At 41.2% G+C, this 14694-nt stretch overlaps 1 protein-coding gene across 1 annotated transcript in view; it reads left to right on the top strand.

Annotated features, from left to right (window-relative positions):
* Nucleotides 1-14152, top strand: part of LOC125099700 (uncharacterized) — a 35103-nt gene extending 20951 nt beyond the window's left edge. The window contains exons 13-17 of the mRNA XM_047728999.1: nucleotides 2381-2519; nucleotides 7562-7615; nucleotides 8103-8183; nucleotides 10772-11041; nucleotides 12645-14152. Of these exons, the coding sequence (XP_047584955.1) occupies nucleotides 2381-2519; nucleotides 7562-7615; nucleotides 8103-8183; nucleotides 10772-11041; nucleotides 12645-12664 (564 nt within the window). The 3' untranslated portion in view covers nucleotides 12665-14152. The remainder of the gene's footprint in view (nucleotides 1-2380; nucleotides 2520-7561; nucleotides 7616-8102; nucleotides 8184-10771; nucleotides 11042-12644) is intronic.
* Nucleotides 14153-14694: the final 542 nt, after the last annotated feature.

The following is a 14694-nucleotide window of genomic DNA, read 5'->3' as shown; positions in this document are numbered from 1 at the left end:
ACAGAGCACTGAAGGTTAATGGGAAAGAGTTGCTAACAAGGTTATCGGCTTTTTCTTATTGGAAGGCATTTGAAAAATAGTTATGGGAGCAAATTGTCACTAGATTTCAACTAGTCACTGTATACACCATGACATTTGTAGGCGATTTCATTTTCCTGTGACAAAGTTATTTTTGAAACTTATTTTCATTGCGTGCTCTGACTACGTGCTGCAGCTTAGCTAACTAGACATCTCTGTGGAAATTCTTTTTGTACACCCCTTTGTTTGTTTCTTAGTCTGTGAAAAATTGAAAATGTGTTTTGCTTCCATTACATTAAAATATGAAATAAGAGGGAGCTGACGGGGGTGGCCCGTGTTGCATTATCATATTAGCAGAGGCCTCGGGCCCTGTAGAAGCGGTCAGGTTGGGCAGACAGCCTTCCATACCTTCCTTTCCAGCTGCAAAGGGTTTCTTCCCACCTGGTGTTTTTTGAGTTTCACAACTTTGAGGCTGAAGAGAGCTGCCTCCACTAACGTGCAGAGCAGGCTATCGAGCTGCCTGGGTCCCACACCCAGGTGACAGATGAGCCTGGCCCTGCGCCCGCTCTGCCCTTAGCCCCTAATGCCACAGTCTTTGCACCGGGATCTGAGAGGCTGATTCCTAGCCCTTGTGAGCTGATCAAGCCCTGGCAGGCGCCACCTCAAGGTGATCATGAGAAGCCAGCTGCAGTCTTGTCTGGGGGGTGGGATTAAATTTTCGAAGGGTTTGTTTAAAATGGTGTGATTCTTGGCCTTTGCTGCAAAATAGAATTTGCAGGGGAGCTTTGAAAAAAGTCTGTGGCCTGGGTCCTACCCCCAGAGATGCTGACTTAATTGCTCTGGGAGTGGCCTCGGCATTGGGCTTGTTAAAGCTCCCAGGGTGACTGTACTGTGCTGCCAAGATTGAGAGCCACTAGGAGAGGGAATAATACACACCAAATGGTCTATCTCTCTGGGAAGGGACTGAGGTGGTCCCTAGAGGTGTCGCTTACACAAGATGGTGGTGGCAGGAGGGCTTTAAATAGTCCAGTTCTGTCACCAATTGTGTGCTCTCTCTTTACCAAATCTCTGGGCTAATGGGGCTAATCTCCCAGCCTAATGATTATGCAAGGTAATGGTTTTGGGGTACTCTGAGAGTTGTGAAACTCTGTTAAATCTAAGGTGTTCTTACTGATTTTAGACCATTAGTGATTTGTTTAACTGACATTTATCAAAAGTACCTATTACAAGTCAGTCTGGGATAAGAGCTAAGAGTTAAAAAATGAGTAAGTTGTGACCTTTTCCTTCAAAAGATGCTAGGATATAGAGAGACATACTATAGTCATATAAAGAATAATTTTAATGTATAATGTATTACCATAGCGATGGGTGCAGTGGGTTTCCGTGAAGAGCTCCTATGTGGTGACATTTGTTCTGGGTTGGAAGGGAGTGGGATTCACCGGGATAGGCAACCTTCCTGGAAGAAGGAACTGAACGTGCCTAAGTGAGGTGATGGGGATGTGCAGCTGGGCTCCAGGCACCAGACAAATGGGAATGGGAAATGGGAATGCAGAGGGCTTTGGGAGAGAAAGCTCTTGGCTCTGTAGGCCTTGGTGACCCATGGTGAGGATAATGCTAGTGGTTTATAATGGAAAGGGAGGGGACAGGGTAAGAATGTTGGTTTTTAAAGGTGAGGCCCAGTGTAGTTCAATGATTTTTTTTTTTTTTTTTTTTTTTTTTTTTTAAGTACATTTCTCCCTGCAGACTTGCTAGCCAGTCTGGAGAGGAGAGAAGGTCCAAGGCATGGGGCAGTCTATGTAGTGGTTAAGTGTAGTGGTTGTGTGTAGGTGCGAATTCAAATCTCCCACTTCCTAGATGTGGATTTGGCCAAGTTCGTTAGCTTCTCTGAGATCTTTATCCATAAAATAGCAATGAAAGTGTTTGTGGGGGCAAGGTGGTGTTCAATGAGGAATGCGGATGAAATAAACAGTGTGGTTCTGTAAATGTCTTGAATCGTTTCCAGGTTGTGGAATGATTGAAGTGAAATCAGTGAGGGAGTTTAAAAACACTTAGGAAAGGGTGATTAGTTTGGGAACATAAAACACTGAACCCAAGAAAGCGCTGAAAATTTACACCTTAAAAAAATAGGGCCAAAGTACTGGAAGCCTCAATGAGGGGGAAAAGCAGGTCTGAGTAAAGAAGGGCTGGAAGAAGCAAGAGAATCAGAGGAACTGTGATTACGGGATGAGATCAGAATCTCAGTGAGCATTCAAGTCAGCACTGACCCCTTTACCATTCCTTACCTGACATTTTATGTTGCCAACGACTGTAGCTCTTATTAAAAAAAAAAAAAAAAAAATTCACTCTTTTTTTTTTTTTAAAGGAAATTGAATTTGTTGATGGTTCACTTTTAAAATTGAAAAGTTACATTGAAGTGTATTTGGAGCAACCAATGGAGTTTAAATTACTTTTAGTCGAAATGGATTCTGAGGAAATTGTATGGAAAGCAAAACTGAGAGAATGTAAGTGTTTTGAATCTTGAATGAAAACTCAGGTTTGGGGGGCAGTTGGGGTAGGAAAACAAGTAGAATGATTGTTCCATTACCATAACGTCTAAAGATCTGATTAAGAGATGAAGAGCCCAGCGAGGCTCTGGTTCTCAGGCACCCACAGCCAGACCCCTTGGTCAAGTGGGTAGTTCAGTGAGGTGTGGACGCTTCAGGCAGCAGATGGGCTTAGCCAATAGAGGGTTTGGGTTTTATTTTTTTTCCCTCTCTTACCTTTCTGAGGTTTGGATCTCAGACTTTTTCTTTTTTTTTTCCAATTTAATTTAATTTTATTTTTTCGTTGTTCCAAGATTCATTGTTTATGCACCACACCCAGTGCTCCACGCAATACGTGCCATCCTTAATACCCACCACCAGGCTCACCCATCCCCCAACCCCCCTCCCCTCTAAAACCCTCCCTTTGTTTCTCAGAGTCCACAGTATCTCATGGTTCGTCTCCCCTTCCAATTTCCCCCAACTCACTTCTCTTCTCCATCTCCCAATGTCCTCCATGTTATTCCTTATACTCCACAAGTAAGTGAAACCATATTGACTCTCTCTGCTTGACTTATTTCACTCAGTGTAATCTCCTCCTGTCCCGTCCGTGTTGATACAAAAGTTGGGTATTCATCCTTTCTGGTGGAGGCATAATACTTCATTGTATATATGAACCATATCCTATTTATCCATTCGTCTGTTGAAGGGCATCTTGGCTCCTTCCACAGTTTGGCGACTGTGGCCATTGCTGCTATGAACGTTGGGGTACAGATGGCCCTTCTTTTCACTACATCTGTATCTTTTTGGTAAATATCCAGTAGTGCAATTCCAGGGTCATAAGGTAGCTCTATTTTTAATTTCTTAAGGAATCTCCACACTGTTTTCCAAAGTGGCTGTACCAACTGGCATTCCCACCAACAGTATAAGAGGGTTCCCCTTTCCCCACATCTTCTCCAACACTTGTTGTTTACTGCCTTGTTGATTTTGGCCATTCTTACTGGTGTAAGGTGATATCTCAAGGTGGTTTTGATTTGAATCTCCCTGATATCTAATGATGATGAACATTTTTTCATGTGTCTGTTAGCCATTTGTTTGTCTTCTTTGGAGAAATGTCTGTTCATATCTTCTGCCCATTTTTGACATGATTATCTATTCTGTGTGTGTTGAGTTTGAGGAGTTCTTTATAGATCTTGGATATCAGCCCTTTGTCTGTAGTGTCATTTGCAAATATCTTCTCCCATTCCGTGGGTTGCCTCTTTGTTTTGTTGACTGTTTCCTTTGCTGTGCAAAAGCTTTTGATCTTGATGAAGTTCCAAAAGTTCATTTTCGCTTTTGTTTCCTTTGCCTTTGGAGACATGTCTTGAAAGAAGTTGCTGTGGCCGATGTTGAAGAGGTTACTGCCTATGTTCTCCTCTAGGATTTTGATAGATTCCTGCCTCATGTTGAGGCCTTTTATCCATTTCAAGTTTATCTTTGTGTATGGTGTAAGAGAATGGTCGAGTTTCATTCTTCTATACATAGCTCTCCAATTTTCCCAGCACCATTTATTGAAGAGACTGTCTTTTTCCCACTGGATATTTTTTCCTGCTTTGTAAAAGATTATTTGACCATAGAGTTTCGGGTCCATATCTAGGCTCTCTACTCTGTTCCACTGGCCTATGTGTCTTTTTTTGTGCCAGTACCATGCTGTCTTGGTGATCACAGCTTTGTAGTAAAGCTTGAAATCAGGCAATATGATACCCTCAGTTTTGTTTTTCTTTTTTAACATTTCCTTAGCAATTCAGGGTCTCTTCTAGTTCCATACAAATTTTAGGATTGTTTGTTCCAGCTCTTTGAAAAATGCTGGTGGAATTTTGATCGGGATGGCACTGAAAGTATAGATTGCTCTAGGCAGTATAGACATTTTAACAGTGTTTATTCTTCCAATCCATGAGCATGGAATGGTCTTCCATATTTTTGTGTCTTCTTCAATTTCTTTCATGAGTGTTCTGTAGTAAAGACCCCATCACAAAGGAGAATTTCAGACCAATATTCCTGATGAATATGGATGCCAAGATTCTCAGCAAGATCCTAGCTAATAGGATCCAACAATACATTAAAAAGATTATCCACCATGACCAGGTAGGATTTATCCCTGGGATGCAAGGGCGGTTCAGCATTTGCAAATCAATGTGATAGAACGTATCAGTAAGAGAAGAGAAAAGAACCACATGGTCCTCTCCGTTGATGCAGAAAAAGCATTTGATAAGATATAGCATCCATTCCTGATTATGACAATTCAAAGTATAGGGATAGAGGGAACATTCTTCAACTTTATAAAATACATCCATGAAAAACCCACAGCAAATATCATTCTCAATGGGGAAAAGCTGACAGCCTTCCCATTGAGATCAGGAACACGACAAGATTCCCCCTCTCACCATTCTTGTTCAACATAGTACTAGAAGACCTAGCAACAGCAACCAGAAAACAAAGAGAAATAAAAGGTATTCAAACTGGCAAAGAAGAAGTCAAACTCTTTCTCTTCGCAGATGACATGATACTTTATGTGGAAAACCCAAAAGACTCCACCCCTAAACTACTAGAACTTATACAGCAATTCAGTAATGTGGCAGGATACAAAATCAATGCACAGAAATCAGTTGCTCTCTTATACACAACAATGAAAATATAAAAGGGAAATTAGAAAATCGACTCCATTTACTATAACACCAAGAACCATAAGATACCTGGGAATAAACCTAACCAAAGAGGTAAAGGATCTCAGACCTTTTGATGCGAATGAGGGGCATCCTGACAAAGTCTGTCCCATGACCTGGATGTACGTCTGCATTTTGGCTGATCTCCTGCCTCATTTGCGTCCCCCTCCCTGTCTGATCAGTGAACTGTCGCTCCTGCTGTGTGATTATGGCTCTGCGGTGGGAATGCTTTCCCTCGTTTAAGATTTTGGTGCTGGGAAGTCCTCTGGTGACAACCTCTTCAATATCCTCTCCTGCCCTGGGAGGAGTTGGAGAGGGCTGCCGCTGGTGTGGACTGCCTCCGGAAGAGTGGAGATGGAGGGGCACACCCCGTAGCTGCCCGTGGCTGCCTCCTCAGGCAGATCTGACCTTGACCTCCAATTCTCTTTGAAGAAGGTTATTAAAACAACAGACATGTGTCTAGTGAGCACATTTTGGAGCTAAAAGGGAAGCAGAAGAGTGGATTGGGAGTGAGGTCCTCTGGTTCTAGTTCCAGCCCTAGAATTGATCAGCTCTCTGTGGGAGTGTGAATAAGTCTCTGAACCTGCCTGTGGCTGTTGTAGCTTCCTCTGCAAATGGCACAGGGTTCCCTACTGCCAGTGCCACGTGTTTGTAGTATAAATTATTTTTGCATCATTTGCATTTTGAATTATAATGCCTTAACTCTTTCCCGGTATCATACACAATCCAGTATCATTTCAAAAAACAGCATAAGTGGTAAGTGCCATTAGCAGGATATCAGAGTTTTTTTTTTTTTTTTTTTTTTAAAGATTTTATTCATTTATTTGACAGACAGAGATCACAAGTAGGCAGAGAGGCAGGCAGAGAGAGAGAGAGAGGAAAGCAGGCTCCCCGCTGAGCAGAGAGCCCGATGCGGGACTCGATCCCAGGACCCTGAGATCATGACCTGAGCCGAAGGCAGCGGCTTAACCCCCTGAGCCACCCAGGTACCCAGGATATCAGAGTTTTAACCCACTCTTCTATTCATTTCATCCTCCAGAATTTTTATTTGTTATACAAATGTAATAACAACAAGGATCTGTTAAGTACTCTGTAAGCCTCTTCAATATCTGAACATTTGAGTCCATTTTCAGCTAGTTTCTTTTGTACCTATCGGGTCATGGGTAGACAGATGAATTAGGTCACTGCTAGTGATGATGTGGCGTTGAGTGCTATGTGCTGGACATACCTGTATGTCTTCCTACCGGGCAGAATGCTGCCTGTTATGTCTGCATTTCCTGTCCTGTCTTTATACTCTAACAGAGAAACGGGATCGAAGCCTTTTGGAATTCTTAGTCCTTGTTTAAGCATGAGCCTTTTTGGTAGATGGGATTGATTCTTATTCTCAGTGTTATACTCTTAAGTTAGCTAGTTTGAAACAGGCCCTTTTATCTGAGCCAAAGTTATTTATCCATAATCCTCGTTGGGGCTGGGTCTTGTGGATTATGTTGTTTTTTGGGTTTTCGTTATTCAAATAAATGAACCTGAAAGATGTTACTTTTTTGGTCACAGCTAATGGTACTTAAATAGAGGTATTCAATATATAGCAATCTGAGTAACATGTTTTCTGGGCTAAGAACCAGTCTCTTGGTCATTTTAAAGACCACTTTATAAGACCTCTTATGTTTGGTTTTTAAAAACATTTAATAATACTCTGCATGGTAAGGTGTTTCTGGTCTCCACTGTTTTGTAGGGGAGGAAGGGCTAACCTAATGGTTGGTTGAGATCGCTCTAGGGACCTACAGAAGGCCTGGCTGAGGCGTAGACACCTCACAGAAGTGACTGCGTCTCACACGGGGGACGTGGTGTAGAGTCACAATGATGTGTTCAGACAGAACTCCCCAAGTACAGTGTTCCAGAGAGCAGAACAATAATATATGAGATTGTTTTAGGTGGAGTACATGTAAGTACATTTGAAATAAACAATGTTTATCTTTATGACTTCCTTATCGATACAGCAAGTGATACCAGTGTTCTGTTTACAGTAGTTAGAGATGTAAATAAATAGCTTTTCACCTGGCATGTGGGTTTGGTAAGAATCCGAATAATTATATGCAGATGACTTGAGTTTGGGAAATATTTGCCTTGTAGGACCTGCTGGAGGGAGTGCTCAGTATTTATCTCAAAGATATATCCTCCTTGGTATACATACCTAGTTATAATCCCAAACTCATATTTGAACTTCAGAGAGATTGCCAAGACTTTAGAGCTTCATATACTTTGATAAATTGATTTAAGTCAAATTTTGCCTGTTGCCCATTGCTGCTTATTATCCTTTAACAGGTGACTGGGTTCAGCACGATCAGAATCAGAACATTTCGAAAAGAAGTACAAATGGTAAGTGCTAGTTAATTGGACATTGAGTGAGTTTTAACCTATTCTTTTATTTACTTATTTGTTTTTAAAAATTTTATTTATTTATTTGACAGAGGGAGACACAGAGAGGGAACACAAGCAGGGAGAATGGGAGAGGGAGAAGCAGGCTTCCCACCGAGCAGGGAGCCTGATGCAAGGCTCAATCCCAGGACCCTGGGATCATGACCTGAGCCAAAGGCAGATGCTTAATGACTGAGCCATCCAGGCACCCTTTAACCTATTCTTTTATTCCTTCTGTCCACTAGAATTTATATTTTGCTGGGCAAATGTGGTATTACTACAGTCTGCTAAGTATTCTGTTATTCTCTTAATCATCTAAACAACCTTTGAATTCATTTTCAGTTTGGTTCCACCTGAATGATGATTTCTTTAAAAATCCAGGTTAAAGGTAGGTAGAAAATAAGAAATACAAGGGAAAGCCAATTTGGTGATTTTTCTTTTTTTAAAGGTAACAGGCGGCGAAAAATGACTAGCAGCTTACCTGATGAGGACATCTATGACAAGAGAATGAAGCAGGTTGACTCTTCAGGTGTGTAAAAAAGTCATTACTGGTTGTGAATTCTTTTCCCTGGTTTTCCCCATTGATACTCATCCAAGCCCATGTTGTTGGTTCAGTCTTGTGGGGCAACATCCCAGTTGTGCCTGCCCTCCCAGATACCTTGTCCGTGTCCCAGCTCCTCAGGCCTGGAGAAGGGTCCTGTTTGGTCTGCCTCACCCTTTTTCCAGTTTGAGTCCCCGCTCCACCCCTTAACCCAGTCTAAATAGAATGGGTCACCAGGGGGAGCTCCATTACAGTCTGTAAGGGTACAGGCCACGGACTGTCCAACTTTATTTCTCCTGTAGCAATGAACATGGAGCCTTTTATGTAGAAGATAATGAACGCCGACTGAATGAACGAAACACTGAATGGCCATGTGTGCGTTCCTTAGCTTCATGGTTACTAGCTCTCTCTGGGGTAAAGAGCCTCCAGCTCAGTTATTGGAGGCAAGTCTCAATTTCTTACAATGAAATGGCAGAGACCAAGGCTTGATAGTTGTGAAAGTACGATAGAGATTTAAAATGTTTAACAACAGTACTCCAAGGAGCCGGAAGATGGAGTATGTAGCTCAAAATTCAAGTCCAGCCAGAATTTACAAACTTAAGTTTAAAAACAGACTCAAATTATGTGACGCTCAAGCTCTCAAGGTTTCAGGGGCCTCCAGTAACTCCCTAAATTAACTGCTTCATCAAAATACCTTTTATTGTAAGGTATGGATCTCTGAAAGCAGTTAAACTCTCTGTAAAGCAAGATACTCTCTACTTTCTAGAACAGGAGACTGTGAGGATGACATGTGGATAATTTTTACTGTGTATCACTATAGAAATGTTTATTGTTGTTTTGTTAAGTAAACATGAAAATAAGTGAGGCTCTAGAATTATTTTAAAAACCTAACTAAATTGGAATATTTTTCCTAGTTTTATTGAGATATGATTGACAAATAAAATTGTTTATACTTAAAGCGTACAATGTGATGATTTGATATACATATACATTGTAAAATATTTACCAGTCAAGTTAATTAGTACATCCATCACCTCACTTTTTTTTTTTTTTTTGGTGGCGACAATACACAAGATCTACTCTCCGCAAATTACAAGTATATAATACAGAATTAACTCTAGTCACCATGTGGTCCATTAGATCCTCAGACCATATTCATCTTATAGCTGGGACCCATTTTATATTAAACTGATACCTAGGAAAAGTTTTTCTTGTTATATGCATTTAACTTTTGGCTATTTAAACTTATCTCCAATAGCAAGTAGGTAGAAATAGAATTAAAATGATTAAATGGTACCTGGAAGGAGTAAGGATTTCTAGCCTTTTTGGAGTTGACAATGTGGTATCAAAATAACTTGGTAAGGATTTACTTTGGTTTAGGAATTTACACAACGTTCTTTGAGATACGGAGTCACCCCCATCCTGGTGGTTTTACTCACTCTGTCAGTGTGATTGATGCTTTTTAAATATGGTCAGCACTCAGTCTCAATAGAATCACCTGGAGATCTTGTTAAAGTTTAGGTTCAGAATCAGAAACAGTAGATTTGGGGATGGTCCTGAGAACTTGCATTTTTCCTGGATTCCCGGTGCAGCTTTCATTGCAGCAGCAGTTGGGAGAGCTAGGAGCGATGCGCCGCGTCTCCAACAGCCACTAGAGGGCGCAGGCCGTGGTTTAGACCCCATTCTTCAATCTAGAAGGTTAAGGATCTGTGAGGTGGGGAAAGCTCTCAGTGCAAAGTTTACATTCCTATTAGTAAATTGTCAGCGGCAGATGAGTGGAGGTATTGTGGTTCTAGAGGAAGGGCAGAAAGTACACTACCTCTCGCTCCCTTCTAATTTCACCTCTAGTATTTGTAATCCCTTTACTGATCCTTGCCTGAATCTCGGCGACCAGTGAACTTTGCTGCACTATTGCACAACCAACTAAAACACTTGAAAAGAGAAAATCTAGCTTAGTGATAAGGCTCATAATTTTCATGGGGCCTGTGGTTTAACAGTGGCAAACGTGTCCCTCCAAGCTTATGATGCTGTTTCTTAGAGATCAACAGATGTTACAGATACCATCTCATGACCCTTCTGTGGGGTGTGCTTTTCCCCCAAATGCCAGGAAATGGCATAATGGAGATTTCAATTCAGATGTCTTGCTGCCTGCTTTACTGGCCCTTCGGGTAGCATCTATGTGAGGCACTAACATTCAGATAAAGACACAAGCTGGGCAGGGGTGTAACTGTATATTTTTCTTTTGGAGCTGTGTAAATGATTTTTGGTGTCTAATTTTTTTTTTTAAATTCCAACCCACCTTGTGCTGCTTTGTAAACAGTCTCTTTCTCTGAATAACTGAATTACCATTGTGAACATTATACCTTGGTTTAATGTTATTGCACAAAATAATTCCCTTTGGTCCTTATAATCGTTTAGAAAACAGGGAGTTTTGGACACTTAAATATATTTTAAAGGCAGTTAATATTACAAATCATTGCGTCCTTTTTTATAGAAGGAGAATACATTTTCATTATTAATTGCTATAAATGATTGGTGTGTTGAGAGGAACGGTGGACTTCCTTGTTTTCTTTTAGATGGAGCAAAGACCAGAACCCTGTTAACAGACGCACAGTTGATCACTCTTGCTGCGAGGCTGGGGAGGGAGTGGATAAAAATTGCCATTGCCAACCTGGAGTTGGAAATTAGTGATATTGATGATATCCGGGAGAAGGAAGAAGATATTACCATGTGTAACTTCAGGATGCTTAAGAAGTGGCAAGAAAAGGAGCAGGGTAATGCCACAGCCGAGAATTTATCCAAGTGCCTGAAGAACGTTTCTGTTGAAGTCCAAGATGTGCTGAAAGGTGAGCGGAAAATTATCTTAGTTGTTTACTTAGAATCAAGCTGTGTCTTTGCAAATAGCAAGTTTCTACCATAGAATGTGTTTCTTGTTTATTTGTGAGCTTGGGTTCAGAGAAATGTGTAAAGGTCGAGTATGCCTGTGGACTGCCATAAGTGGAGATCTAAATAAAGATGATTTGTGGGTGGGCTCAGAGGAATGGTTCAAATCCCATCCCAAGTGCTGGCTGGTTGGGACTAGCAAATTGTCAACCTAACTTTAAGCCTCTCTGTTTCCCTCTGGCAAACGGATACAAAAAGCTGTAGGTCCTGGGTTTATTGTGAGAATGAAAAAAGATAATGCATGGAGAGCTTCAGGCAGGTAGTAAGGCTGGCTAAGTCAGCGGCCTGGTGGGTGGGTGGGGGTGTAGGTGGGATAAAGATGTTTCCTTAGGGTACTGGAGACATTCAGCCTCCTAGGCCTTGTGGTGCAGAAGCAGTGCTGGGCGAGGCCACTGGGTGGCACCAGTGAACCTCCAGTGGCAGAGAAAAGAGGAAAAGCCAGGAGTCCAGAGTAAGGCTAAACTTTCTAGACTTAATCCAGAAAACGACACAGTTCCTTCCTTTGTCTTTAATCACTTCTTTTTGTGTGTGTGTGTGGCTTGATTTGGCGTGTTGGTCAAACCGGTTCAAACCTTTGTAACCTATTGTTACCGTAGTTGAGGAATGCAGTGTTACTTCTCCACAGCCTCCGTAAGTCAGAGAGAGGGCTTTGTTGGAATTGTTTGGACTTTTTATTCCAAAAAGGATGTGAAGAATGTGTCAATGCCCCACAAGTTTATGTGAATGGTAAAATCATCCTGTGATCTGTCAGGATGCTTTGAGACACCATGAGCATATTTCCTCTGTAGATTTTGGATGCAGCAGCCGTAAGCAGATAGAATATCGAGTTTTGGTACCAGTTTTTTCATTCATATTCCTGGATGTGTTGAAATTTTGTGAATTACTGAGGCCCATGTGTGGAAATCTGTTTATTTGCATATAGATGTTTCTGCATGTTGCCGACGATGGCCTCTGTGTTGTCATAACCAAATAATCACAGCCTCTTCTATCAAAGTAATAAGCCTTGAAAAGTCTCTCTCACAGGCTCTTTATAATGGGTTGCTATTCTGTTTTTTGTCTCTGCTTCTGATCTCACTAGACACCTGACTTACTGATACATTAGAACCGTAAAGGGGTTTATGAAATTTTTTTTAGCGCTGAAAGAGATTGTATAAGCTGGTTGATCAGCCCAATTCCCTCATTACATAGGACAACAAAACTCTTCTGAGTTAAAAACAAACAAGCAAAAAAAAAAAAAAAAATCTACCAAAAAAATTTACCAATATTTTGTGCCTTTGTGTGTGGCCTGAATATCCAGTTAGTTGGTGGAGTTTTGCATTTTTTATCAGGATATTTTAGTATCTTGTGACCGAGTCTTTTGAGTTTGCGATGGCTTATCTTCAGCTCAGGAAAATGCAGCTATTGCAGAAGATTGTTTTTGAAATGCCATGTGATTTTCTATAAAAGCATGCTCCCTTTCCCGCCCAATAGTGAATCCCTGAATCTGTTTGATTCTCTCTGCTTTAGGTTTCTTACAGGAAAGGTGAAGTTTGGAAGATGAGCTGAAAAAGGAAGCCTCAGGAACTTTTATCTGCAAAAGACCACTTCAACTGGTAATTGGGTATGGACTTGATGAGACCTTGAACTGCACAGTCTGAAGGCAGCTCCTTTCACACAGGCAGAAACTCTGCAGCTCGCATTATTCAGGGGCACAGAAAATGTAAAATATTTAGACAACGTAAGGAAGAAAAAACCTCTATAACATCGAGATTCATTTATTTATTTCTCTTTTTTTTTGCACCTCCTGCTCACACCATCCTGCCCTGCTTCCCCAACCAACATCTGTCCTTACAAAGGTGCTTAAAATGACTCCACTCAGTCAGGTGAGAAATGTGGTAATTTTCCTTTCGTAGTCTGCGAACTATGAAAGTCATATCAAGTATCTGAAACCTTTTTAGCAATTAAGTGGTAGTGTGCTTAACCTCATGCCAATTTAGTTGAGCTTTTTTTCATCATGACATTAATAATGAAGAGAGATTTCCTGTTCTTTTAGCCCCCACTGTGACAGGCCTGTCGCCCCCTACCCCCCCCCCCCCCCCAGGTACAATGTATCTCCTTAGGTGGGATGATTTCCATAGCTCACTTTACCAACCTATCTGGCTAGTGGTCTGTTAAATCGGTAAACCAATCATGTTACCTGGACCTGGAGTGATGAGAAGAAATGTAATCCTGTCCCCATCACACATTGGGGTGTACTCTCAGAGGCGATCTTATCTCAGGCGGTGAAGACGGATGGATGTTCAGAGAGTACCTTGGAAGTTTCATCAACCTTCCAAAATCGCAAGGCCAAGCACTACATTTCTTGACTTTCACCCTGGGATCATTTACTTTCTGGGGGGAAAAATGCCACTCAGAAATCACTGTAGAAGGACCAAGGGAAAACTGTCATGTCTTCTTGAAGGAGATTTGCCCCAGGGAATAATGAGCCACATTGGCTCTTGTTAATTGGTGAAATGGTTTTTTGGGGTCTGTATAGCCATTGTCACTCTCCCAGAATCATGCATGTGGTTGATTAACATTTTGGATATGTTTTGTTAACTTATTTGAAGAAACTATAAATTACCATTAGTCTACTGTAAGCACTAGCTGGAGAATAAAACAAATCTCAATGAATTAATCAGAGAAATACACTTTAACTATTGTTTTGCCTGTGAAGAACCAATTCACTTTATAGGGGAGAACATATTTTTAATTGTCAGGGATCCTGTGGAATTAAATCAGTGTCGCTGTATGAGTTTGTTTTTTTTTTAATTGTCCTATATTTTAGGAAATACAAGAAATTTTAACATTCAGGAGTATAAATACTTTATTAAAGAACTTGAATTTTTAAATGTTTATTATTTTTTTATAAGTTGTTTTCCGAAGAAAAGCATAATTTCAGAGGTGCTTTGTATGTATCTGGTTTCCCAACAATTTCAACCTTTTTCATACTATGGATAAAAGGAAGAAAAATAAATTTGTATAGTACTAATGTGTCTCCTTTGTATTATTGTTTACTTACAAAGCATCATATTTCTCGATTGCTATTATCTTGGCTGTTGGGGCATTAGCTCGTTTTTTTTTTTTTTTTTTAAGATTTTATTTATTTATTTGACAGAGAGAGATCACAAGCAGACGGAGAGGCAGGCAGAGAGAGAGAGAGAGGGAAGCAGGCTTCTTGCTGAGCAGAGAGCCCGATGTGGGACTCGATCCCAGGACCCTGAGATCATGACCTGAGCCGAAGGCAGCGGCTTAACCCACTGAGCCACCCAGGTGCCCCCATTAGCTCGTTTTGTTGTCAGCTCTCCAGTTCTTGGACTGGGGCCCAGCATAAACCATGGTGAGCTGGTTCACCTGGGAGTTTGCAGAAATGCAGAAGAACCTGCCCGTCCCCTTGTCCCCCTAACTGTCCTCACTCCAGGAATGACAGCAACACTCCTGCCCCCTTGCTATTGGAAGGTATGTTTTTACTTAAAACCAGGTGGGTTCGTATTAGTTCCTCACCTGTGCATCTTCCTAATGGGACTTTTCTGCACAT

Source organism: Lutra lutra, chromosome 1 (assembly GCF_902655055.1).
Source record: "Lutra lutra chromosome 1, mLutLut1.2, whole genome shotgun sequence".
Lineage (NCBI taxonomy): Eukaryota > Metazoa > Chordata > Mammalia > Carnivora > Mustelidae > Lutra > Lutra lutra.
The sequence above is the reverse complement of the archived record's forward strand: the minus strand, read 5'-3'. Positions and strand labels throughout refer to the sequence as shown.